Genomic DNA, 26,545 nt, shown 5'->3' on the forward strand with positions numbered 1-26,545 from the left:
CATCACATTTTGAGCTGGTGTGGTACCCAGAATTCTGGCTACTCCAGAGGCTGAGGCAGGAGGATCCAGAGCTGGAGGGTAGCCTGGGCAATTTAGCCTCAAAAATCAATCCTCAAAAATAAATAAATAAAGATAAGATAAGATAAAGAAGGCTGGGGATATAGTTCAGTGATAGAGCGCTTGGTTATTATGCGCACAGCCTTAGGTTTGATCCCTAGTACTGCAAAAAACAAAACAAATATACAATAACAACAACAACAAAAAAGCCACATTAAATTTCCCAAAACCCTATTATGAGATTGTGGACCAAATACAGGTCCTAGTTTAAAACAGATACCCTAAGCCTAAACCTAAGTAACACAGAGATCAGAGGAAGCCGAAAGCACAAATTCCCGCAGCCTTGTGCAGAAGGCCGTGTTTCCGGGGGCATCCTCATCGGGAGCTGAGTTTGAAACACCGGATGCTCCATTTCCTACTTCTCAATTGCGGTTCACCTGGGACAAGAACTGGGAACATCAGCTGTGATTGCGGCTCCCTGTTCACAGCAGAGCCAAGGGGAGGCGGAGGCCCGACACACCCAGGGACGAGGCCAGCAAACCCTTAAGGTGGGAATTGCCCCGGGACAAACGCCCGCGTTTCTCAACAGAGGACTCAAAGGAGGAAAGCAGCAAACAGCACAGAATAAACACAGGGACCTGTTCTTCAACAGGCTTCCGGACAAACTGACCACAGGCAAGCGGCAGCCTTGCTGGGTTCCACTACACACAGCGAAGACCTGAGGGTGGCTGGACAGACACACAGGAGGGCCGCAGACAGACTGAACACGCGCAGAACTGCACTGCTGAGAAAGTCCACACGGCACCTTCCAGAGCAGGCCCTGGCCTCCGGTGCCCGCCCGTACCGTGATCTGCCTCCGTCCCTGCACATTTGTCGCGGGAGTGCAGCTGTGCACTGTGACCTTTTGTGACCAGCTTCTCCCAGCTGTAGGATTTCCAGGTTCACGCACGTTCACACAGTGCCTACCAGGGTTCCGCTCCTGCTCATGTCAGAGACACTCTGGCATGACACACCGTATTTGATCTGCCTATATGTCGGCGGACAGTTACATAGTTCCCAGGTTCGGGCTGTTATCAGTCCTGCTAGCAACATATCAGTACTGGCTCACGTGTGGGCACAATCTCCCATAGGTAGAGTCCTAGCGGGGACCTGCTGCATCGAAGGGTAGCTCTAGGCTTAGCCTTCTGGGGAACTGCCACCCCTAACTGTCATCAGGGCCTGAGTTCCGGCTCTTCCACCTCCTCCTCCACCCATCCTGCTGGGCAGGAAGTGGGTCTCACTGTGGCTCTGGTTCCACCTCTCCGGTGGCTGGTGGTGCTGACCACTTGCTTCCTGACCACTTCGTATCTTCCCAGGAGAGAAGACTGCCGGGATCCTCTGACCATTTTTAAAGTGGTGTGTTTTCGTGACAGTGTCAGGAGCTCTTTATGTACCTGAATGGCTAGCTTGATGCCCATTCTGGGTACTCTTTCATTTTTCTTCATGGTGCCCTTTGGAACACAAGTTTTAAATTCTGAAAAAGTCCAGGTGACCCATTTCTCCGGTCCTGCTGTTCTGGGGATGGCCTGGGGATGGCCTGGGCACTGCCTGAGGCTTCCTGTGAGCTATGAAGAGGGTGGAGACCTAATCTCAAGACTGTGCCTGGAGGATCAGACAAGGCCATCACTGCATGGCCCCAAGACAGCCTGGCTGCTTCATCAGAAGGACAGTGACCAGGAAACACAGGTACATGCATGCCCCTGGCCTCTTACATGCAGTGCCTGGCACTGCCTTGGGACCCTGCCTGCAGCAAGGCCCTTGTTCGGTGTGGCCCTTGACCTCGGACTTCTAGATCCAGGAACCAAAGTAAACCTCTTTTTAAAACTGCCCGGCTATGGGCGTGGTGGCGCACGCCTGTAATCCCACCACTTGGGAGGCTGAGGCAGGAGGATCGTTGCAAGTTCGAGACCAACCTGGGCTACAAAGTGAGCTCAAGGCCAACCTGAACTGCATGGAGAGACCCTCTCTCAAAAAGACAAAAAAACAAAAAAAACAAACAAAAACCTGCCCGGCTGAGGTCATGCTGACACTCATACCACAGACTGACACACACCCTGTGTGCCCAGGCCACACCTGCAAAAGCTCTGCTGCCTGGGAGGACCTGCGTCTGTGTCTTCTAAAAGCTCACGGTTAGGTCTCTAGTCCGTCCCGCCTCTTGAGTGAGGTGTATTTGGTGCCCACTGCCCCACACTGCCAAGGCCATCCTTGCCCGGGGCTGGGCTCCACCTGGCCTTGCGGTGCCAGCCGCTGCCCGGCATGTGTCCCCAGTGAAATTGGGAGGCTTGAGTCCCCCAACTCTGTTCTTTTTCAGTATTGTTCTGGATATTTGGGGGGCTCTTGCACTATTATTTTTACCTTTCTTTTCTAAATTTCTCTAACAAAAACTTTAAAATATTGAAAAACTCAGGACTTTTCCTCTGAAAAACTTTCAAATGGGAACGCCCTGGAATGTGGCTGGCTTAGAGCAAATCACCACACCCAAAACACCGTCCTCATGGGCTTGAAGACTCGGGAGAAGACAAAGGGACGGCAGCAGATGGGGAAGTGACAGCAAGTTACATAGGGCGGGGGCCAGGTGTGGTGGGGCACACCTGTAATCCCAGCACACTGGGACGCCGAGGCAGGAGGATTGCAAGTTCAAGCCCAGTCTAGGCAGCTTAGTTAGACCCTGACGGGTTGGGGACATAGCTCAGTGTAAAGGCCCTGAGTTCAAGCGCCAGTCCCATGGGGAAAACTGAGGTTAGACAGGGTGGCTACTGTTCTCAGGAGGGACTGCTGGGCCGTCTGCAGAAGCAGGTGGACCTGTCCAGCGTGACGGGGCACGGGGAGCGGGAGAGGAGCCCTGCCTGGCTGGCCTGTGGGCGGCTCCCTGGAGACAGCTGTGCTGGGCAGGATCTCAGTGAACAGCTCTGGAGGATGCAGAGAGGAGAAAGGAGCAGAGGCCACAGCCCCAGGTCCAGGACACCAGGGTGTCCAGGCCTACTGTCCACCCTAGAGCTGGAAGCCATGCCCCGAGGCCCCGCCCAGCCTCCTGGCCAATGCCTGTGCTCAAGCTTTGCCTGCCAGGAGGAGCCCTCCCCGGGCGCCAATGCTCCAGGCAGGAGGGAGAGCCCAGTGCCGCCGGCCGTGCGGTCCTGAGTGGGACCACAGAACAATGGCCAATGTCAGCTTCTGTAAGAGTGTGACACCCACGGCCCTGCAGGAAGACAGCACGAGTACCTGCAAAGAGCAACTGCAGTTTTTTTTTACAAACCCATGCCGTGTAGCATCTTCCAGAATGCAGCTGTTTTCAGAATTTTCTTTCCTAATTTTTTTGTCGCTGTTATTTAATGAAGTGCCCAAACCTTTTCATATGAACTGGACTCAAAATCCCATGCAGCGTGCCCAGCGACGGGCAGGCCGGTTCTCTCTCTCTCTCTGTCTCTCTCTGCTCGGCTCAGCTCCAGCTCTGGGAGGTGTTTTGTGCTGAGTGTCCTTAGACAAGGCCATGACTTGTGGCTTTCGGTGGGGTTTTTTGTGTGTGTGGTTTTGGGGATTGAACCCAGGGGTGCTCTATCATGAAGCTATGCTCCCAGCTTCTTTGTGTTTTGAGACAGTTTCTCACTACATAGTCCAGTCTAGCCTTGAACTCACGGCGATCCGGCAATCCTGCCTCAGCCTCCCGAGGGCTGGGATGACAAGTGTGCGCCACCACACCCAGCTCCAGCTTCTGCTTTGGGAAGTCTGTGCAGGTGGACAGCGAAGAGCACATCTGGGGGCCCGGGGGAGAGGACTGTCTCGGGAGCTCAGAGGTGCGGCATTGACGTGGACAGAGTTGACGGCAAGATGACATGTGGGATCCACTCCACACGCCCCACACCGTAGAGGGCAGTATGCCGGGGGCCGGCAGAGGTGGGCTTGGAGCCGGAGGACCCCTGGTTTGCCTGTCTGAGTGTGGACAGTCCCTGACCATGCTGTGGAACACTGGGGACTGGTGGGCTTAGGTGAAAGCCAGGTCTACTGCGGTCAGGCGCAGTCTGAGACTGAGGACCTCTCCAGAGGAGGGCAACGGGCAGCGGGCCGAAGGGGGGCGGGGCAGGGACGAGGCTGGGGACACCCGCGTCAACGCATGTGGGGTGGCGCGAGCCGTGGGCTGGGCAGGTGCTCCCACGTGAGGACGAATGAGCACTGCGAGGCTGGCGTCTGCAGGAGGCGGCCCCGGAAGCATCCACAGGCGGGACCAGTGTGACTGGAGGCCCACGGCCGCGCTTTGGGCGGGGGTGAACAACGGTGTCCACCGTGGGCCCCGGCAGAGGACGAGGGGCTGTAACCAGGAGCGGAGCCCCTCGGGGAGGTGCCGCCGGAGCAGGACGTGGGGCGAGAGAGCCCTCCTTCTTGACGGCGGTGTGGGCCAGGGAGGTGGAGGGTGGGGACGGGACTGCAGGAGCCGCAGCCTGCCCTCAGGGAGGGAGTGGGTGCCCGGGGGCTGGCGCGGGGCCCACCTGAGAAGCATGGCCACCAACTGAAAGTGACACTGGCCCGCCTGGCACTTTCCTGCATCACACCGAGGCCCGGGGGAAGCCAGGCAGTTCCCTCCCTGGGAGACACGGCCAGCCCTGCCTCTGGCTCCTCGGGAACCAGGCCGCAGTGGGCCTCTTGCCCAGCCGCCGGGGAGCAGGTGACCGCCAGCCCTCCCGAGACTGCACAGCCGCACACAGGGCCAGGCTGTGGGGTGCCCGGCCGGGACCCTGCTCTGGAGGCGCCAGGAAGAGAGTGCGGCTTACCGTGCTCAGGGTGGAGGTGCAGCGGATGTCCTTGGGATCTGAAAGAGCAAACAGAGTGGCTGAGCGCACACCCCGCAGCACCCGGGCCCTAGGCCCCGCCGCCCACCGCAGAGGGCTCCTGTGCGGGCTTCCCTGCTCTTCCCACAGAAACGAAACCGGAAGCTCTGTGGCCTGGTGGCCGTGTCAATCCACCTCCCTGCAGTGAGCTCTTCCTGTCCCTGTGTCCCTAAACAGTGTCCCATGCACCTTAAATACACACAAGGAAGGACAAGATGCCACCTGCTGCTTTTACTGAACAAGGACAGGTGTAAGAAAAAAGACTTCGAGGTCTCAGGTGAGCGGACTCCACAGCACAGCCCCCCAGCCTGCCTACCTGGTCCCCAGAATGTTAGCCCTGGTGTGGGAGGAGGCGTGGCCAGCGCCCGCCACCAGGTGCCGGACGCCACGGCACGGAAAGTAACCGGACACAGAGCTCCAGTGTCAGGGCAGGGATCAGGGCAACAGCCCTAAGGGATTGCAGAATTCATCAGACATAGAAGTGCGTACGGACAAAATGTCTCCTCCATGGAGAACCCAATGTCCGTGCGGAAGGACAGAGAAGGAGCGAGGCCCTGTCCTGTGAAGCTCAGACATCTGCTTGGGCTCATCTGCCATGTTGCCGCGGCCACCCAGTGACGGGGCGGGGCGGGTGGCACCCTCCCTCAGCTCCCGCTCGCAGGTACTCTCTCTCTGTTCACACCCACAGGTGTGACTGCAAGCCCACCCCGGACGTTTGCTGCTGTCTCTCCCGCACTGGAGGCCGCCCAAGAGCTGCACAGCCCTGGCTTGGCTAGATGGAGGTTATTTTTAAAATCCAAAGGTTGGCTTCAGCAACAAGAAAGAAGTGAGACACCGGATAGGATATGCATTCCTTTCTCAGATGATGGGTGCCAAGGGCAAGCTACCGTGTGTGCCAGGACGGGCAGAGGAAACTGATTTGACCCTGAGCACCCGCCCCCGGCGTTCTCCCTGTGACGAGAGCTTGCTTCGAGCCAGATGAAGGAAGTGAATGCCCAGCGTAAGCTCTCAGAACAGCTCGTGGGATCAGAACAGGCTGGCTCCTCCATTATAACGTGGCCCTGCAAACTCATGGCCGGATCTCTACTTGAAAAATTATTTTCAAAATCTGTGCCATCAGAATTTCGGTACTGACTCTGGAATGGAAGGAGGAATTTAATTTTCTGGTACAACTCTTTGCCTGATGAAGACCCACGGCCTTACGTCACGCCGTCTTTGACGACACTGTCTGAGACACAGCAGATCGGGGCACACACGCCGGCAGGGGCACCTGGGCCGGGAGGAAGCGGTGAGTGGGAGCGGCCACGTTGGCTGGGCAAGGGCACTGGTGAGGCTGAGACACACACCAGGACGGGATGCAGAGCACGGGGCGGGGCCGGAGAGCGAGGGGGAAGAACCTGGACACGGGTCAGTGCAATGAGCAGGACACAGCAGGAAATCGGGCCACAGCAGGAGAACTGGCCATCCGGGGAACTGGCTCGGACCTCGGACCCCCGGCAGGCAAGGCCCAGGCTGCCCTCCCTGGGGCGTCTCGCAGCCACGCGGACTTACGTTCGATGAGGAAGAGAAAGCACACCACCCCCATGGCGGCCACGATGGCGCCGGGGACGACGAAGGACAGGCCCCAGCACGTGGACACCCAGTAGCCGGCAATCAAGGAGCCCAGGATGTTGCCCACGGAGGTGTGGGAGTTCCAGACCCCCATGATCAGGCCCCGCCTGCAACAGGAGCAGACACGGCCGGCTGAGGGGCGCGTTCGCGGCTGCAGGGGGGCTGCGACCAGGCCTCGCCCCGGGAAGCACACTCACACATCCCGTTTCTCCCTCGGAGCCTCTTTATTTATAATTAGAAAGGGGAAAGAGGCCTTTCCCGAACTTCTTGGAAGGCGCAAAAGGTAAAAAGGGCGCTTCCACAAGCTACATGGCGACTTGCCGAACTCCTGTGTGAACAAGAGCTGGAGTGGGCGCCCCGCCCGCGACTGAGGCAGTTTCTAAATCAGGCTCTGCGCCCCTTCCCGCCGCAGCCTCTCTGGCTGTGCGGCATCCTCCGCGTGACTTCACCCGAGGGCCCAGGCTGTGTCCCTCACAGGCATGCCCAACCCTGCTGGTCATGGACGGGGTGACCCTGGGTGAGCGGGTCAGGGCTCAAAGGCTCCCAGCCCAAGGTGGAGACTTGGCCTCAGAGGGCCTCGGGCCCTGGACTCTGCATTGTCCACCCCCAAGTGTTCCCCGGGCACCCCCTTCCCCTGCCCTCCACCCACGCAGATGTGCAGCCCTGTCAGGGCTTTAGGACCTGCAGCTGGAGGCCAGGGAAAGAAGAAAAGCTGGAAACAGAGCTGTCTGGTTTTCCTCAGGCTTTTAAACTGTAAATGCAGCCGAAAGAGGCCGCTCCTCACCTTCCTTTCCCAAACCAGTTGCTGAGGCAGGTGACAACGCTGGGCCAGCCAGTGGTCTGCACCAGTCCGTTGATGACCTGTGGGCGAGCGGACAAAAGGGAAGGCTCATCCAGGGCTGCAGCAAGCACCCGGGGTGTGGAGGTGCAGGCCTGTCATCCCAGCACTCTGGGAGGTGGAGGCAGGAGGATCACAAGTTCAAGCCCAGGTTAGGCAATTTGGCAACTTAGGGGGCCCGGTCTCAAAATAAAACACACAAAAGGCGCTGGGGATGGAGCTCAGTGCAAAGGCCTCGGGTACAACCCACAGTACTGCAAAAAGAAGGCAGCGGTGGGGCAGTCTAGACAGCCCGGGGGGGCAGCAGCAGCAGCTGTTTCTGAAGATAGATCCAGCAGCACCACCACACCCAGCTTCCAGCCTTTTTGATTTTAAAGATTTTTATGAGGAGAGCAAACTTTTGTTCTTTTTATAGAGTGGTTTATAAATTGCACTGTAAAATACGGCTTAGAAACGGCTCATTTTCCCCAACCACACCAGGAGCGTTGTTCCTCCCCCTCCGCGGCAAACGGCCTCGACCCTGGCAGGAGAGCCTTTCTGAACTTACAGAGAGCACGGGGCCTCAGCAGGGCGGGGGCACGGACTTGGGCTCCTCCAAGTGAGGGCTCACGCTGGAGCCCCAGGGGCACCGGAAAGGAGCCCCAGGTCCCCCTCCTACAAGTGCAAATCACTTCTGCTATTACACAGCCATGCCTTTTCTTTTTTTTTTTTTCTGTCTTTTGGAGACTGGGTCTCGCAATGCAGTTCAGGATAGCCTTGAGCTCACTTTGTAGCCCAGGCTGGCCTTGAACTTACAACGATCCTCCTGCCTCAGCCTCCCAAGTGGTGGGATTACAGGCGTGCGCCACCACACCTGGCTCAGCCACGCCTTTTCAAGTGTCAGGGCAAAATCTTTTTTTTTTTGGTCAGGGCAAAATCTTGAGAAGCAAAATGAAAGCAATCTGCTCTGATGATTTGATGACCCCAGGCTGTTTGGATAGGCAGTCAAGTATCACAAAACCAGCCCTTCCTTGTCGTCTTTCTTGCTGGTCAATATTTATCCACGCGACCACTGGGAGGGCAGAAGCCCAGAGACTGCATGGGAAACGCCCGGCCAGGGCTTCCTGCTGGCTTTAGGCCTCCTCTCCTCACACCTCCAGGATCTCTCCTTCCCTCCCCAGGCGCTTGAAAGCCCCCCTGCCCTGCTGCTTCGGAATGACAAACAGGATCTCAGGGGCCGCTCCTCAGGCGGGAAGCTCCTGGCTGACGGATGGAGTTTCGCAGCAGAAGGCAGGGACTTCCTGTGCCAGCCAGCCCTGCCCTGAACCTGCCCTGCCCCGACACCTGAGGAGACAGCAGGCTCTGCGAGGGGACGCCCCACCCCGTTCATCACGGGCCGCCAGCGCCCGACCCTGGAGCAGCCGCAGGTCCCTTACCTGAGTGACCACGTAGAACCCCAAACTGTGGATATCGTAGAAATAGCCCAGCCCGAAGAGGGCGGTAAAGGCTCCGCTGGCAAGCATCCCGCAAGTCAGGTAGTACCTGGTGGGCACGCGCTCCCCGATGATGCCGCTGGGGAGCGGAGGGAAAGACAAACACGAGGAGAGAAACACACCCCACAGGTCAACGGCCAGCGCTGCCCCCGGCCGCACGCACGCCGTCCCCGGAGCTCCCAGAACTCAGGGGAGTGCCAGTTCCTGGAGGACCAGGCACAGCTGTGCCCTGCGAGTGCCCCTCACTCCAAGGGCCCCGGCAAGACCCCGAGGGCTTCCTGCTCTAGACAAAGTCACTGACTGTCACACAATAAAGTGCGTGCACTGACTTGAGTGTGACTGCTGCCGGTTAAAGAAAACAAAACTGGTCCTGCTAGATTTTATCTAAACAATGTCCAGCCAACGTCAAACACGGATCAAAGTCACAAAAAGGGTCACTAGGACCCTGCGCGGGTCACTTGCTCCTGAGCCGCACCTAAGCCACCTGCACGGATATGCCTAGCTGGCTGGCCCCGTGGGGAAATGACACTCAGCTGCTCTGCCTACACCTCCGGCCACCGGCCACTTCGGCCTGTCTGGGTGACAGAGAAGTCCTTGTCCCATAAGGCGAGGTCGGAAGACCTGGGTTGGAATCTCGGCCGGCCCTTAGGCCCAGCGTTTTCGGGGCTCACCTCCAGAGCTGCCTGGGCTCCCGAGAGATGGACGCACGTTTCTGCCTGTCACCTGGGGCCGAGGTGACAAGGACCCCGTATCATAAGAGGCCAGATGCTGAATGCATGATGACCACTGTCACACCACACTGACGACCACACGAAACACTCCTTACTGTCCCGGGGGAGGGTCACGGACCGGCCACAGTGGGATGTAAGTAAAGAAAAAGGTGAGGGCAAACCGGAGGACACCGAAACTCGTGTGTCCTGCTTCCTTCTACATCGTCACGTTGCTAGTCTGGGGAGGGAGCACGGGCCGCGTCACACCCTGCTGCCGGCAGCACTCTGGGTTGAGCTGGCTTCAGTGTTGCTGTCCTCTTTTTGTTGGTCTGGATTCTTGGGGTTTTTTGTTTGTCTTGTTTGTTGAGATGGGGTCTTGCTATGTAGTTCAGGCTGGCCTTGAACTCACTGTGTGGCCCAGGTTGGCCTTGAACTTGTGACAATCCTCCTGCCTCCACCTCCCGAGTACTGGGGGTGCACGCCACTACATCCAGCTAATGTTGCTGTCTTTTACCACGAGAACCATCGCAAGGGCTTTCCTTGTGAGTTTGCCAAGTCAGAACGGTCTACCAGGGGCCATGCACATAGTCATCTTTAAACATGAACACGGAAGGAAGCGGCTGAAAATTATAAAGCACGTTCAGGCCAATGTTCAGCTGAGCAGAAGCCAGCCACAACTCCCGGGCATTCTAGAGCTGACCTCTGCTCTGACCTGCTGGCTTCTGAGACTGGGAACAAGTGTGAGATGCAGCTCACCCACCCACACCACAGGCCACTGGGCAGATCAGGCGGGTGCCTGAGCCGTGCCGTGGGCTGGGCTTGGGGAGTCTCTAGTGCTGCCACATGGTACCTGAACCCGATCTGACCTCCATTTGAATGTTTCAAAAGCACAGGTCCGGGGGCGTGGTGGTATTCTAGACAGCTAAGTTATCTGGAAATATTGTAGGCAGTCAGGGCTGGGCCCTCGAAAGGTCAGTGCAGAAGACAGCTGTGGCTGGAGATGCATTCACCCAGGCTAGGTTTCAAGAAAAGAGGACCAAAAGGAGGACCAGACTACATATCAGACCCACAGACTTCCCCTAGGGATGAGCAGCAGTGATTGATATTCTAAGTAGGCATCAAAGAGGGTGGGGACCACACCTCTTTACCCACCCTTTCTAGGAAAGTGCTTGTCTATCCCATGTGTGCTTGCTATGTGACCTGCTTCCCCATTGGATCCCCATGTAATCATTATTATCCAAGTGACTATACTTGTAATCTTATTGGCTCACCATAGTTTTGTCCCGCCTCACACCCACCTTGTGACTTCCCCATTGGATCAACATTACCTAAGTGACTATACTTGTCATCTTATTAGCTGAGTATAGTTTTGTCCCGTTGTGAACCCACCTCACCTCAAGGCTTTGGTTAATAAACACCCTTGAGAAACAGGGTTGGTGGGCAACCCATTTTCCAGGTCCCCGTCTGTTCTTCTTAGCTTTTCTTTCTCTCAATAAATTCTCCCTCCTCTTAACCTCTGTTGTTCCTAGAATTCATTCCTTGATTTTAGTAGAGGACATAAACTTGGTGTTTCAGACATCTAGGCGGGTTGTGAGTTAAAGTATTTCCCTTGGATTATTTGGCGGTTGTATATCATATGCCCTGTATCAGTAGCACACACCTGTAATCCCAGCACTTGGGAGGCTGAGGCAGGAGGATCACTGTGAGTTTGAGGCCAGCCTGGACTACACAGTGAGACCCTGTCTCAAACAAACAAACAAACAAATCCCAAAACACAAGAAACAAAGTACAGGTCTAACAAATGGACACCATTCCATCACACCAGACTAATGCAGGAACTAATGAGATCCACACCACATCGACCTGGCCTGGCTAGTGGGATGCAGCCCCACCCATCATCCACGACTTCATGTGAGCTACAGAACCAGACAGTGCTGAGCCCTCTGCAGCAGTCACCCAAGTGAGTTCTCGGGACAGAGATGCTCCCGGGTGGCGTAGCACGGTTAGCAGCTCCATGGTCTCTGCCACCAGGTGCAGTGCACCCCCTTCTCTCGAGGTGACGGGCGTGTCTCCAGACCTTCCTAAGGTCCCTGAGAGCACAAGCTGCACCAGCTGAGATTCAGATTTCAACTGCGAAAAAACCATTCCCACTTGGGTCTTTTTTTTCCCACTGCTAACCTGTGTCTGGAAAGACTGTGGTCTTTAGCATAGAAACACACTACCTCAGGGCTTGAAATCTGATGTAGACCCGGCCCTGCCAAGGCAAGGCCACGCCATGCTGCTGCAAGCTGGGTTCCTGCCAGCGCACCCAAAGGCGACGGGGCTACCACTCCACCAGCAGAAAGTGCCTCTGGGCGCCAGCCACTTCGGGGCCTGAGCTGGGAGGGCCCAGGTTGCCTTCTCACAAGTGCGGGTACCTGAGCAGCTCAGCGCTCTGAAGAGCTTCATCACTGACAAAAGCCTCTGGACTACAGCCCTTGTTCCTGTAAGGCTGGACAGATGACCCGGTGCTTAACCAGCCAGAGGTCCTCTGACCCCCCAGAACACGTCCTACTCGCCAGGTCCATCTGACCAGGGCTCGGAACCGGCCAGGCAGGTTTCTGTGGGCACAGACTCCTCTTGTCCTTACCACAGTACTGTCACACACTGTCCCCTCTACTGTCACACACTGTGCCCTACTTCAAAGCGAAACACGGGCCCAAACAGCTGCTCACGGTCACCTGCCCAAGGCCCTGGTGGGCCGCAGAGCGGGGTGCAAACCCAGCCGTGCCCCTGGAGCTGCGCTCGGGAGGCCAGCACTGGACTTGGAGTTGTCAGGGGCCACACAGGCAGCCAGGGACATGTCCATACACGCTGCTTCGCTGTCCTGACTGCTGGGTGGCTGGGTTCATGTTTGGGCCTGTGTCCCAGCACCGGGTGCACGGAGCCCAGATGTACCCGCGAGGCCCAGCCTGCAAACAGGGCAGCATCTGCGTGCGCCTCGGCCCAGCTCTAAAGAGAGCGAGGCAAGCAGAGGGCGGGCGCCGACCTACCTCAGGTACATCCCCACGGCATAGGCGCACAGGAAGGAGTAGTCCAGGGCCCCGAGCAGCTGCTGGTAGTTGTCTTTGTCTAGCGGGGTTGGAAACCAACGGGAAAAGCTCAGTACTGTTTATTCTGGAGCAGGAAAACGCAACACAAAGCCTGAGCTTCTTGCAAAGGGAAAGAAAGAGCAAGGCCGTCCAGATTAGATACAACTCCTAAGACTGCCAGGGGCGGGTGTGCGACTTACGTTGCGTGTCTGAGTGTTTCCTGGCTTGTGTCCCCACTCCACCCCAGTGTCCTGCTTCAAGGTCCCTAGCTTCCAAGTCCGAGAAACGCACAAAGTGGGGATCTCCCACGGCTCCCCAAGCACTAGAGAATCTTATCCAGGTGGTGACCCCACAGCACCTCGGACTTGGTACAGCAAAGCCGCGGTCTGTCAGGAGAGTGCTGTCCTGGACAGATGTTCACATCTGGGGCCAGCACTGCGGTGCTGAAGTCAGGAAGGCCCGGAGACCTTACCTGATGTGCCACGCGGGTGCCCGGACCAAAGGCGCTGTTGCCAACTCACCGAACGGGGCCCAGCCACAGTCGCTCTCATTGTCCTGGAGCTGGTGGGGGGCAGCGAGCCGGATGCTGTCACTCTGGCCGCCGAGTCTGGGCTCATCCCCCGCCGTGCAGTGCTTGTGGAGCTCACCCTAGGGCACACGGGACAGGGCAGGAGAGCCCTCAGGGAGGCCAGCCCAGGTGCACAGCGAGGGGTGGCCCCGAGATGGGGGACGTCAGGCCTTGCCGGGGAGTGGCTGGCAGCCACCACATGCACTCCTGGGGACACACAACTAACGAGAGCTTTCCAGGGGCCAGCAAAGGATGACTGTAGCAGGAGAGCCTGTCACCCTGGACCACCTGCCTACGACAACCAGGTCCGCCTGCTCAAGGGAGTGCTGTGTGCTAATGGGAAGGGCAGTGGCAGGCCCAGGCCACATGAGGGGCGGGCTGGAAACTTAATACTAAGTAAGGAAGCCAGGCATGAAGGAACAGGACTGTACGGCCCCATCGGCATGCAGTTCTGGGGCAGAGGAGCGAATCCACAGTGCCAGAGGTGAGAACCATGGTTTCCTGGGGAGGGTACAGAAGCCTTCTGGGAGTTGGGAAGGTGGTGGGTGCCCAGACGCCCAGGCCAAGATTTGTCAAGCCAGGTGCTTAAGACTTGTGTCTTGCTTTACTGTGTACAAATCTAATCCCAACATTCTGAGAGGCGGAAGCAGGAAGATTGCAAGTTTGAACCCAACCTGGGCAATTCTGTAAGACCCTGTCTCAAAACACATTTAAATCTTAATCCATCTATTTATTTTTATGAGGTGAGGAATTCACCTTTCGGTCTTACACATGAACATCCAGGTATTGCTGTAGCTCTGAGGTAGAGCACGTCCTTAGCTTATGCAAAGCTCCACGTTCAACTCCCCGTACCAAGTAAATACAAATAAACAGATAAATAAGCAAGCCACATTCCCATGATCTGTCAAACATTTTGTATTTCCTGTTCCATTCTACTGACCATTTTGTCTATTTTCTTGCGATATCATAATATTTTGATTATAGTCTTTAAGAATGTATTCACCTTTCTCATTTCATAAAATGCTGTCTTTCTCACATGAACCTGGTGAGTAATTCCTATACGCTTCATTTTATCAATTAAAAAGAATCACTGGTGAGGTTTCTGAGGGAGAGCTGGGACCGTCCTCTCCCACGCCATGGCTCGTCCTTCTAGCTTTTCAGACCTCTGTCTTGCGACTGCCCAGAGGGATTAATCCTTTTCTTCTACTCATTTGCCCACCAGTCAATGCCCACCATCCTCCCTGGGTCCAGGGATCTTGCAGTTTAGAAAAGCCCCCCGAGATTCCAGGCCCCTTGCTCTGGTCCAGCCCAGGGGTAAAGGGTTCCCCAAAGACCTGACCCCACCTGTCCCCCAGCCAGGGCAGATACGGGCCTCAGTCAGGAGGCTGGGCTCCAGTTGGAGCAGCAAACAAAGAGAAAAGGGGTGACTCATACCACACCATCATCCTTCTGGCCCTGTTCATGTTGTCATTCTTATAAATAAGACAGAAATAAAATTAATCAGCAGTGATTAAATCTGAGAGGCCACGTTACTCTCTAAGTGAATTACAGAGTATGAATCATCTGATAACCCTCAAGCCCTGGTGATTGATTTTCAGGAGGTGTTTTGTATTGGATGGTAGTCCAGAAAAATCTAACGTGTAGATAATTATCCAAACTGCTCCTTGGACCAACTGAGTCATTACCGTTTCCAGCTCCATTTATATCATTAGTAACATGAGCTAAGGGTTGCGAAAGCATTACGAGGCATTATAAAGTCTAAGTTATCACAGATGGTGTGCTATTTTTAGCTACCTTAAAAAGTGAAGGAGACCACAGGATTCAGCGTAAGCCTAATCCAAATCCAGGAGCTCAAGTCCAAAATTTTGGGTGTCAAAGCAAATCCCGTGCTTGGAGAACTAAATGTTCAAGAGACTGGGACAGAGTGGGTGAGAGCAAAGATCGGGGAAAATTCGCCCCCCTGGAGTGAGCCTGGCCCTGCGGGAGGGAACAATGCTGCTTGAGCCTGCTTGCTCCTGTGCACGCTCACGGGGATGCTGGGAGGACCACAGTCCATGCAGACCGTGAGCAGGCTGCCCAGCGACGTGGCTCCCTAAGCAGCAGTTATCGGCACTTATGAAATAAGGACAGGTGAGCTGCTATAAGACCAGGAAACCCCAAGCTTCAGTGGGGACACTTCTGTACACTGTGGCCGGGGCGGGGCCTTGGAAGCATCCGGTGAAGGACCTGGATCCACGCTCACATCTCTTCCTGGCAAAACAGGGCCCCTCAGAGACATCAGATGGAATCAAGGGCCACGTCAGCCCCAGAGAGCCCCGAGGGCCAGTGCCACCTTCCACACCACATCTGACCCACTGACCCTCCGCCCATCGGGTGGGCGGCTGTGCGGTCCCACTAGGACCTCCACCAGGTAAGTAGTCAGGCAGCCCCTCCTCCACAATCCTAGCCCCACCTCCCTAGGTCCCTCTCCAAGCCTGCAAGGCCCCTGAGGGCGCTCACTATGGCCTCTGCAACTTCTAGGTTTACACGGAAGCAATCTGTGAGTTTCACTTCCAGGCTGGTTATTGGTGCTGATATTGGAGTCGCTGTAGTGGAAAAGTTTAAGGCTGCCACCTCTTTTCTTACCCGGATCTCTCTTTGGAAAACCGTGCTCTTCAAGGTCTGCAAACATTTCCACCGGCCAGGGATCAAGAGAGAATCGCGGGTGGGAGTAAAGGAAGTTTCAGCACCCACTGGGAGAGGCTCGGGAGGAGGACGGAGACCTGCTATAGAGGCCACAGCCTCCGCGTGACAGAGGCTGTGGGGAGCTAGCGGGGCAGCTATCCGGGCTCAGCGGCCACTGGTGTGGAGGAAGCGTGGCAGCAGAGGTCAGAGTCCCACCTGGTCCCTGCCCACGGCTGGGAAGTAGGCCCGGGGCAATCGAGCTGTAAATGGGCCGTGCTTGCCAGGGGACAGCTTCCTCATTCCTTCTATGATAGTCAAAAGCCACCCAAGCCTGCTGATGTCCACCCACAGGCAAGAGGACACTAGGAAGACCTCTCTGCTGGTTTCCTGGCTGTGACAGGCTGCTGTAGAGGACTGTCCCCGGCAGCCTTCCCCTGTCCAAGTCTAGCCAAACTCCTGTTCCGCAGCATCCCGCCCACCCATCTCGAACCTCTGTGGATTGTAGAGCACCTCCCCCACCTCACACTCACACACACACACACACACACACACACACAAAGCTGGACAGACTCAGGTCAAGCTGTGGCCAGTGCGACCAGCTTAAGGGGGATACTTGGCAAGAAAATTCATGCAAGACACTGTGTGTACTTCAGCAAGCCTGAGAGTTCTGAACTGTTAACTAATACAAGTCCATGACCTCTGAAACGATAGCGCCTTTCATGATTCTAGCACTCATGATTTCGGACGAGAGAAGCTGAAACACGAAGCAGCAAAGTAACGTGCATGTGACAACCTCTTCCTGTGTTTACCTTTCCACCCTCCCTGCCCACCCTCCAGCATCCCAGGGAAACCCGTTCTCCCAGAGGTTCCAGGCAGGATGCAAAAGCGAGTGCTTTTGATTTCTCACCTTAACTATGCTGATAGGCTTCCGAGATAAGTGAAAACTGGCATACAGCAAATACGTCAGCGCGAAGATGAAGGCTCTGTACCTAAAACACAAACGGGCACAGGATGGTACCAGGTTGCCGAGAAGACGCTGTTGCCGGGCTCCCCAGCTGTCTCACCCAGCTATCAAAATCCCTCTCGTAAATCTGTGCAGTATCAGGACAGGAGCAAACCGACACTTTCGGGGGTCCAAGCTGAAACTGAACATTCTGAGAGGAGAAACCCACTTTCCTTATACCACAGTTGGCAAACAAGCCTTCCATTGCAGAGGAGCGGGTACCCCGCACTAGGCAATTCTCCAGTGGACAGCGGTGGGTGTCCCCCAGTTCAGCTCAACTCGAAAGGCAGTGCTGACTCCCCCAGGCTGAGGGCTCAGCCCCCAAGACGGCCCCCTCACTTCAGGGGCCAAAAGCAAGCACCAGGCTGTGACCTGGGATTCTGACCTACTGGCAAGAAACAGGGCTCTCCCAGGAGTGGTCACAGAACCCGGGGACCTCCTCACTGGAGGGGACCCGCTTGCTACAATGACACCACAAAGGCTCTGGATGAGTAGCCATGGAAGAAGTGGTCAGGATGAGGTGTGAGGCTGCCATGCCCACTGCTCTCCAGGTACCTCCGAGGGTCCGGTCCCCGGAAGCCTTCCCACATTCCTCTTGGTTTAGGGTGGGACTAAAAGGTCCAACCTTCTCACGGTGGGTTCCTTCCCCTGGCAACCCACCCCTATCGTAAGGGGATACAGGAGCCCCAGATATCTGTCATCTCAGTAGCATATAAAGGACGCATGAGTTAGGGGGATTCCAGGGGTTTTGGAAAGTGTGTGCCAGGAACCAGGGGCAGAGAATAAATATCATATTTGTTAAAAAAAATTATAACCAAAGAGAAGTTTGGGATGAGAAGCAGTGAACAGGTGTTTACATAGCAGACAAGAAAGAATGATTATTTAGCATACAGAAATTACTAGATGTGTATTTGCTACACTGTGCACTTTGGATCCGCAGAGGCATGCAGGAAAGGCGGGCTCATGGCTATGTCACCGACACCCATGGGGAGAAGCAGCCCTGCTTCTGGCCTGGACAGAACAAACATGGGCGGCCCTGTTCCTCCTGGGGGCCATTTCCTAGGCCCGCAGGGATGCCAGGCCACCTCCCTTTTTTTGTGTGACTTGCTCCAGGGACGCTTTCTATGACTAACACACAGAAGGTCCTAGAATCCTAGGGGTGCTGCAGGGGAAAAAGAGGAGCTGGTGATTCTGTGGGACTCGTCCCTGTGCCCCTGGGACGCAGCTCCCAGGTGCTTGCTGCCCTTACAAAGCACCCCCTGCTCCCCTTCTTCCTTGGGGAGACACACGTGGGCGGTTCCCGGGCTTGCCCTCTCCCAGCCCTGCTGCTGGCCAGCTGGCAGACTTGAGGCAGAGCTGAGGAATTCTCGGGGCCCCTGACAGCCCTGTTTCTGCCCCACTCCTCTCAGCGTGCCATCAACGGGGAGCATCTGGCCCCCACTCTTGAGTCTGGGGGTCCTGGGGAGGAGACCTGTGCCATGGGGTCCCGCTTTCCTCCTAGCCTTGGCCCTCCAGCAGTGGTGGAGCCCGAAGGCTAAGGGGTCCCCAGGGGAGGCCCCACCACTGGAGCAGTACAGGGCTGGAACCTGCGTTCCTTTTTCTGCAGGGAAAGAGAGGCCCTGGGGGCATCCTCCAAAAGGATGCCGCAGGCCGGCTGCTCCGGAGCTGTCCGCAGAGGCAGCGTGAGCACCAGCGACACTGTGGCAGCTGTTTCTGATGCACTTAGCTGCTATTCTTTGACTCCACTTCCTGCATTGCCAAATTTGCCCCTCCTCCCAGTGCGCCTCCCCTTTCTCATCAGGGTTTTGGGGACAGAAGGAACCAGCGGCCAGAGGTTTGGTTCGTGGCTTCAGGAAGGCCTGAGTGTGGCAGCTGCTCACCTGGGTTGGTCTTTCCCAGCCGCCGTCTCCACTGGGCGGCCTCTGAGCAAGCAGTTTCCTCCGTGGAATTTTCCCGTGGGTGAAGTAAGTGAGGTCCCAAGCCACCCTCCTGAAGGCCTCTGCCATTCTGCAATCTTATCATCATTTTCTTTATTGTTTATGGAGCAAGAAATTCAGATGCTATTTGTTTCCTTTTATCCAAAACTTCCTGTACGCCCGCAAATCCAGAATGCATTCTAATTCAGAAAGACAAGGCTGGCTAATGTGAGGGACCCTAGATTAGGGTCCACACAGACAGGGAGGCCTGGATTAGCACGGCCCTGAATCCAACCGGTGGTGTCCTCAGAAGGCCAGGGGAGGACCCAGCGAAGGAGAGGAGGAGGCCCTGAGACAGAGGTGGGGGCTGGCGTGACCGCCAACACCAGGATTCCAGGGAATGGTGCCACCAGAGGCTGGGGCAGGGTGGAGGACTCTCCTGGAGCCTCGGCAGGGGGCAGGGCCCTGTGGACACTTAGAGCCTAGACTTCCAGCCTCCAGCACTGTACAGAGTATGTGTCTGCTGCTCAGATACAGGGTCTGCAGGAAACAGTAGAGCCCTGTCATCTTGTGTCATGTTATATTTAGACACAAGAGTATGAAGCAGGTCCAAGGAAAAGGGAGCTGTCTCCTGTTTAATCCAGCAGAGCTCCGCCTGGCAGTTTAGCCAACGGCAGCATTTCACCCCGAGTTCCCTGCAGAACAGCACATCCCCAGTGAGAACCAGCCAGGTGCATCTCCTGGACCCCCTCGGTGTGTCCTTGACCGCTCAGGTCTCCAGGCAAGCGGCAGTGGCCGCTCCGGCCAGACAGCCGCGACCGGGGGCCAGCAGATCTGTGGGGAGTGACTCAGCGACATGGTCTGAGTCCAGAGACAGCCTCGAATTAGCGACAGTGAAGTCGGACAGATAGGGAGACCTCAGGGCCAGTCCCTGGTCAAGCTGTCATCTGCCACCACGGGACCGTGCTTTCTGCTCGAAGCGCCGAGGAGGGGTGCATGGGACATAATCCGAGGTCACGCAGACCTGCTGTCTCTCACTACGTGGTACCAAAGCCCCATGCGTCCGGGGGCTGGCCGACTTCCCCCAACAGTGCTTCCTGCAGGAGAACCTCTCCTCCTCCTCCTCCTCCTCCTCCTCCTCCAGGCAGTCCTCCTCCCCGTCCTTATCAGGAGGACACGTTAGATTCTTTTCGTGTTTCATGCCCATCACTGAGGATGACTGGTATCGATGTTTTAAACTCTCACCCTGTCCTAGACTTGGCCAGCAAGAGTCCCTCCATTTTTAAGCACTTGCGCATTTTCTGGCTTTGAAAGATGTTCCGGACTCATCTTGCGTTTTCAGGCCAGGACTGGCAAGGGTGGTGTCTCCAAGGACCCCTGGCTCCCACTGGCGGGAACAGGACGCACTCACCAGAGCCGAGGGTGAGATGTGCTTCTGGGCTGCGGCGGCCACTCCAGGGTGTCTCAGCAGACTGTACCCCGGTACCCCATATCCATATGCGTCTGTTTCTCTGTCTGCCTCCACAGGTTCACCCAGGCCTGTGGCGCCATCCACACCACCAGATCCACTCTAGCGCCTTCTGACGCCCAAACTTGCCGCTGCTCTCCATCAACAGTAAAGCTGCCTCTCTCGGGTGGGATTCCTGACAAACGTGCAGCCTGAATCTAATCCTGAGGAAACACCAGACATACCCAAACCAAGGGATGTCTTGCAAAATGAACGCCTAGATCCCTTCAAAAATATCAAGGTCCTAAAAGCTGGGTGAGGTGGCACACACCTGTGATGCAAGTAGTTGGGAGGCTGGGAGGCTGAGGCAGGAGGACTGCTGTGAGTTTGAGGCCAGCCTGGCTACATAGCGAGACCATGTCTTAAAAAAAAAGAAGGATGGGGCTGGGGATTTAGCTCAGCAGCACAGCGCCTGCCTGGCAAGCGCAAGGTCGTGCGTTCAATTCCCAGTACCAGAAAAAAAAACCAAAAAAAAAAAAGGAGGAGGAAGAGGAAGAAGGGGAAAAGGATTGCTCTGAACTTGAGTTCGAAGCCAACCTGAGCTACCTAGTGATTTCAAGGCCAACTTGAACTACACCGTGAGACCCGTCTCAAGACAACAAAATGAAAGACAGGCAAGGCCAAGGAGTGGTCCCAGATTACAAGAGATAAAACCCACAAAGACAGTGAATGCAGGACACAGTCTTGGGTGGGATTCCAGATGTGGAAAAAGCTGTTATCAAAGTTCTTATTGGACATTTGACAAATACAGCCTTTGGGTTAGATAACAGTACTTTACAGAGGTTCAATTTCCTGATTGTGCTTTTATGCCACGGCTATCCTTTTTTTTTTTCTTTTGGTGCTGAGGATGGAACCTAAGGCCTGACACATACAAGGAGAGTGCTCCACCACTGAGCTATGCCCCAGCTCAAAAGAATGTCTCAATTCACAGGAAATACAGAGAAATACTTAGAAAGAAAAGGGTATGTCTGTTCCTCATTCCCACATGGTTTAGAAAATGTGTGTATGTGTGCATGCGTGCGTGCATTCTTACAAGGTGATCATAAAACTCAGTGACTGTTTATATTTTTTAAGGAAATTATTATAGTAAAAGACACATTGCCGTCAGCCCCCCTCAAACATTCCCCTCACTCTGAACACACTTGTCCCACCGTCCTGGCCATGTCCTGTGGCAGCTCTGGAGTCCTCTTTCCTGAGAGTCTTTAGCTGTGCTGTCCTGGCTGCCTCAATGTCCTGAATGGATTCACAACATTTCCCTTTCACGGTCACTGTGACTGTGGGGAGGAGCCGGAAGTCACGGTGCCGGATCCGGTGAAGGAAGGTGATGACGACACAGCACCGTGTTTTTATGAGCTGCCTTTCTGTCGGGTGGCACTGGGCAGCGTGTTTTCCGTCACACCTCATAAAGCCACTCAGGAAAGAGGACTCCAGAGCTGCTTCAGAAGCTGGCCAGAATGATGGGACGCGATTTTGGAGTAAGAGGGACAACTCGGAAGAGGACATGTGGCAGTGCGGCTCTCGCTGTAACCGACTTTTAAACTCCACTGCGTTTCTGGTCAGCCCTCGCGCATGTGCGCATATACACGCACCACAGGGAGGGGAGATGTACAGGCGGCCCGGTGCTAACAAACCGTGTTGTATGTGAGCCCTAGGGAGTTCCCTGTAACATTCCTACACGCGCTAGTGATTCTGAGCCTGACACTACTCCAACATAAAGTTATCAAAGAAGCTAACCCAGCTGGACACTGACAGCGGCTCAGCGAGCAGAGCTGATGTGCAGGTGCAGCAGTCCACGAGGGAAGCGACCTGCAGTTGCTCTCAAACACTCTGGGTTCTCTGCAGCTAGCAGGGCCCGAGAGCCGTGAAGGCACAGGGCATGCGTGGGCTGGCAGGAAGTGGACAAGCAGGCCCAGATTTTTTTTTGTTTTTTTTTGGTCTTTTTTGAGACAGGGTCTCACTATGCAGTTCAGGCTGGCCTTGAGCTCACTTTGTAGCCCAGGCTGGTCTTGAACTCTCAACAGTTCTCCTGCCTCAGCCTCCCAAGTGCTGAGATTACAGGCGTGCGCCACCACGCCCCGCAAGGCCCAGATGATGTGGTGTGGATTCACAACCTTCCTTAAGGCAGAGCCTCCCGGAAGGGCTCCTCTTGGGGACCTGGCCAAGATCCCCAACCGCCTCTATGAGGGGTGTGGCGGAAAGATGAAATAAACAGATAAATTTAGTAATGTCCGATGGGGGGCAGAGACATTAGCCGTGTAGGGGTGGGGGTGGGTAGGGTGCTTTTCCTGGAACGGCATAGAGGCAGTGGTGGAATGGGCAGGTTTAACATCATAAATGAAACAAGCCAAGATCCATCCCGCACCTGGGTGCTAACCTCACTGGGGACAGAGAAAGTGATTTCTGGATTCCAAGACCCGCCCACAAGGCAGGCTGGGCAAGGGGCCCCTAGGACATACTGTGTCAGGTCACAGTTCTTGGTCCCCAACAAGCTCCAGAGAACCGGGCAGTCACAAATCCTGGCCTTGGGAGCAGGAGACGGAACCTGTGCCATCACCACCGCCCACCCTCTCATCTTTCCAAAGAGCAGGCCTGCCCTTCCCCTACCAAGGACGACAGCAAGTCCCACACTCCGAGCACTCCTTTCCCCGCATTTCCCGGGACCTCTCCTCCACGTGTGACCAACCTGTCTTCTTTTCTTCCTCTGTCTTCTGTCAGCTTAATTTGCAAGCCCCAAGTGCTCAACATAAAAAGGCAGGAGAAAAATTTCTTCTTCCCAGCAGAGATCAGCATGGTGGGCTAGAGGCCAGAGAGGTCCAGACTCCGCCCTGCCATCTGTCTCTGAGACTGTGGAGCTGCCAGATCCACCTGTGAGGAGTTTGAGAGCTGGCAAGGAGAGGGTGTGGTGGCGCACACTTGTAATCCCAACACTCAGGAGGCTGAGGCAGGAGGGTCGCCCAGAGTTCGCAGACAGAAAGTGGTGATCTGGTCTGCACTGAACTGTGTCCACTTCGTGTTGTCTCTGAAAGCATGGCTTCAGCCAGGCCCCTCAGGTGGGCTCAAGGTCACTGTGCTGAGCCCGCCTGCCCACAGCCGTTTGTTTCATAATCCTCCGAGCAGTCAGGCGTCATTTTTCTGGAGGGACCATGAACATTACAGAAGCATCGAGGACAACAAAGACGTCTAACCACTATCTGCTGATGCTGGCCCCTCAACCAAGGACACCTTGGCCATACGCTGGGTCAGAGAGGGGTCACCTATGTTTTATAATGAAACTGGGGAGGGGCTGGAGATATAGCTCAGTGGCATAAGCGCCTGCCTGGCAAGCATAAGGTCCTGAGTTTGATTCCCGGTACTAAACAAAACAAAAAACCAATAATGAAACTGGGGTGCAAGAGCCACCCTGGAGGCCCTCACCCTGCGCAGCACCATGCAGAGGACCGGCCACGGGACTCACCACTGATCCCGGGAGAAGGAGATGATGAGGCGGATGCCGGCGGGGAGTCGGGCCATTGAGGTCCCCACTGACAGGGTGCTGTGGTCACAAGGTGAGCTGCAGCATACAGGGTTATGGAGTCCGGCTCTGGTTCGGGCCTGGAGCAGCGTGGGAAGGTGTCCTTCGGGCCCGGCCCTCCTCCTTCCGGCAGCAGGGCCACGCTGGCTCTGTGGGCAGAAGAACTAAGAATGAGAGGTGTGGACTCTGCGACTCCACAGCCCGCGGCCGCCCAGATCACAGCTGGCCTTGCGAGGTGCCAGGCAGGATGCTCGGGTGGCAGGAAGTGGATGCTGCTGGCCAGGGGTGCAGTGCTGCCCTCGAGCTGTGCTCTAAGATCTCAAGATGTGCCAGTGGGGGGATCACCCCCCATTTACTCCGGGCCACACCCCTCAGATGTCCCGGAAGCTTCCCAGGACACCCGGCAGGTGCCCACTGGGTCTGCCACGGCCCCGGCTGTCCCAGCTGCCCGGGACGCCTCAGACCCGGCCACTTTGGAGCCACGTGAACAGAGGCGTCCAGGGACCCGGCAAATGGGAGATGAAATCCGGGGCAACGGTGGCTTTGGAATCGTGACACACCTGATGATCTGCGTCACGTGTGCCTCTGTGTCTTTCAGCCCCTGTGGTCCCCCGGGAGGCCCCTGTGCAGTCCAGGCTGAGAGCAATGCAAAGCAGGGAGAGCAGAGGGAGGCCTGGGAGCTGTTAGGGGCTGGCCACCAGGGGTCTCCTGTCCCTGCCGCCCTCATGGCTCCTGCTCCTAAATCAGGGTGTCTTCCAAAATAGAACCATTACTCACACTCACGCTGCCTCCTCCAGAGGGAGTTCTCTGGGTAGCGAGCTGGCCTAGCACACTGGAGGCCCTGGGGGTTAGATCCCAGCAACAAACACAAAGCGCACGCCTAACTTCGGTCCTCCCCACCCAAGGGACTGAACCCAAGGCCTCTGCACTAAGCCACACCCTCCACGCCTTTAGCATTTACTCTGAGACAGGGGTCTGAGGGTCCCCCTAAATCCTTAAATTGCCTAGGCTGGGCTTGAATTTGCAATTCCCCTGCCTCAGCCTCCTGGAGTGCAGGATCGCAGGTGTGTGCCTGAACACCCAGCTTCTTTTTACTACATTTTCAAGACACCGCCAGCTCTGTGTCGGGCACTGAAGCCAGCGGCCCCACCCCACCCCCAGGCTGGTGGGGAGCTGTAAGGCTGGCAGAGCTAGGCCTTTCATCCAGGGCCCAGGGAAGACCTCAGCCAGCAGCATTTATTTTAGGGTTGGGCCAACATCACAACTTCCTGTTCCCCCACCTTCCCCCAGCTAAAATATAAAGGTCAGGGAGGGCCCAGTGGCAGCTACACCGTCCTGAAAACAAAGCACTGATCGCCGGGAAGCCCTAGGCATGGGCTGGGGTGCAGTGGGTGCTCAGGGCAGATGAGCAGGGCTCAAGTCAGGCCGCAGCTCTCCTCCACCCAACGCCTCCCCAGTCGGCTTGAACCTCTGGAAGCATCTAAACATCTGCATCCCTGCATCCGCAAGCCTCACCTCCACTGCAGAAAACCCGCAGCAAAGACGGACCCGGAGGGCACCAAATCAGCAGGGTACAGGCTGGACTTTTTAAAACAACGGGCTCCTTCCACCCCCGCATGCAGGTGCAGTCAGATGCGCAGAACAGTGACTGCCCCTGCGGAGCTCACCTACCCAGGCCCCCGGTCTTTGGCCCGCACTGAACCCAGCCCTCAGGCGCTGCCCAAGGCCCCAAGGTCACAAAGGGCGAGGGCGACAGACTGACCTGCCCTTCCAGAGAGAGCTACGCGGTGTTCACTCCCCAGGGAGCAAGATGGGGGTGCTGGGAGGTGCGGGGATGGGTGGCACAAACACCAGTCGCTTGTGCCCTGGGCGCCTCTGCCTTCCCAGAGCTCCCAGCCGAGGGCCAACGGCACCCCTCCAGCACAGGAAAACTTTTTACAGTCACTCTGCTCCCTGGACCTACTGCCTCCCCTCCATCGGTCCTAGGCGCCCAGGCAGCCCGGCTCGCCGAGAGCGGGGAGCGGGGCACAGCTAGACCCTTGGCCGCACTCCGACCCCCACGCGGGGCTCTGTGCCTGAAGGACAGGCTGACAGGGTGCCAGCACAGGAACGCTCCCCAAACAGCCCCACGGCTACGCCAGACTGCCACTTACGGGCGGAATTAAAAAGCGGGTCCCATTCTAAACACACGCATGAGTTACAAAGAAAGTTTGAAGCGTCTTCTTTTCTTAGGAGAATGAATACAACTTCTGCTGTAGAGCAAGCACTTTCTAAGACTCCGGCGGTTCCGCTCCCAGATGAACCTACGCAAAGGGAGCCGCGTCTACCCTCCCGCCGCCCTGACCGCTCGCCACAAAGAGAACGCGCGCGGGGTCAGCACGGCGCGCGGCCCGCCGCGTCCACCTCCAGGGCAGCCCAGCCCCGGGTTCGCGTGAGCCAAGGGGAGCCCCAGCACCCCTAACACACCTTCCAGCAGCGCGACCCCGACCGGGAAGTGGCAGGCTTTGGAATCCCTCCTTTTTAGAAATTCAGACCTGGCAGGGGCCGTGCGCAGTGTCCTCGGGCTCCAATGCACATCCGAAGCCCGAACCTCCGGGCCCGGAACCCGAGGCGGGGGCGCGCCTTGCCGGCGTTTAAGCCCTCTACGACCACCCGAAGGTCGCCGGCCGGTGTCGGCCCGGGGCTCCGGGAGCCGGCTGCTCGAGCGGCAGGCAGACAAGGCGAGGCCGGGCGCGGGGCTGCGCGCGTGCCCAGGGCT

At 56.5% G+C, this 26,545-nt stretch overlaps 1 protein-coding gene across 7 annotated transcripts in view; it reads right to left on the reverse strand.

The window, feature by feature from the left end:
• Slc37a1 (solute carrier family 37 (glucose-6-phosphate transporter), member 1) overlaps nucleotides 1-26,545 on the reverse strand; it is a 64,340-nt gene that overhangs the window by 19,131 nt on the left and 18,664 nt on the right. For all 7 annotated transcript variants that reach the window (XR_001231343.1, XR_001231341.1, XM_005375822.2 and 4 more), the window contains exons 2-9: nucleotides 23,731-23,936; nucleotides 16,758-16,839; nucleotides 13,140-13,266; nucleotides 12,580-12,658; nucleotides 8,781-8,916; nucleotides 7,312-7,388; nucleotides 6,468-6,634; nucleotides 4,860-4,897 (exon numbers count right to left, since the gene is read on the reverse strand). Coding sequence is in view for 5 of the 7 variants with exons in the window: in XM_005375822.2 (XP_005375879.2) it covers nucleotides 4,860-4,897; nucleotides 6,468-6,634; nucleotides 7,312-7,388; nucleotides 8,781-8,916; nucleotides 12,580-12,658; nucleotides 13,140-13,266; nucleotides 16,758-16,839; nucleotides 23,731-23,786 (762 nt within the window). In the remaining 2 variants the exon portion in view is untranslated. The remainder of the gene's footprint in view (nucleotides 1-4,859; nucleotides 4,898-6,467; nucleotides 6,635-7,311; nucleotides 7,389-8,780; nucleotides 8,917-12,579; nucleotides 12,659-13,139; nucleotides 13,267-16,757; nucleotides 16,840-23,730; nucleotides 23,937-26,545) is intronic.

The sequence above is a fragment of the Chinchilla lanigera genome, unplaced genomic scaffold (genome assembly GCF_000276665.1).
Source record: "Chinchilla lanigera isolate Chin_1 unplaced genomic scaffold, ChiLan1.0 scaffold00006, whole genome shotgun sequence".
NCBI lineage: Eukaryota > Metazoa > Chordata > Mammalia > Rodentia > Chinchillidae > Chinchilla > Chinchilla lanigera.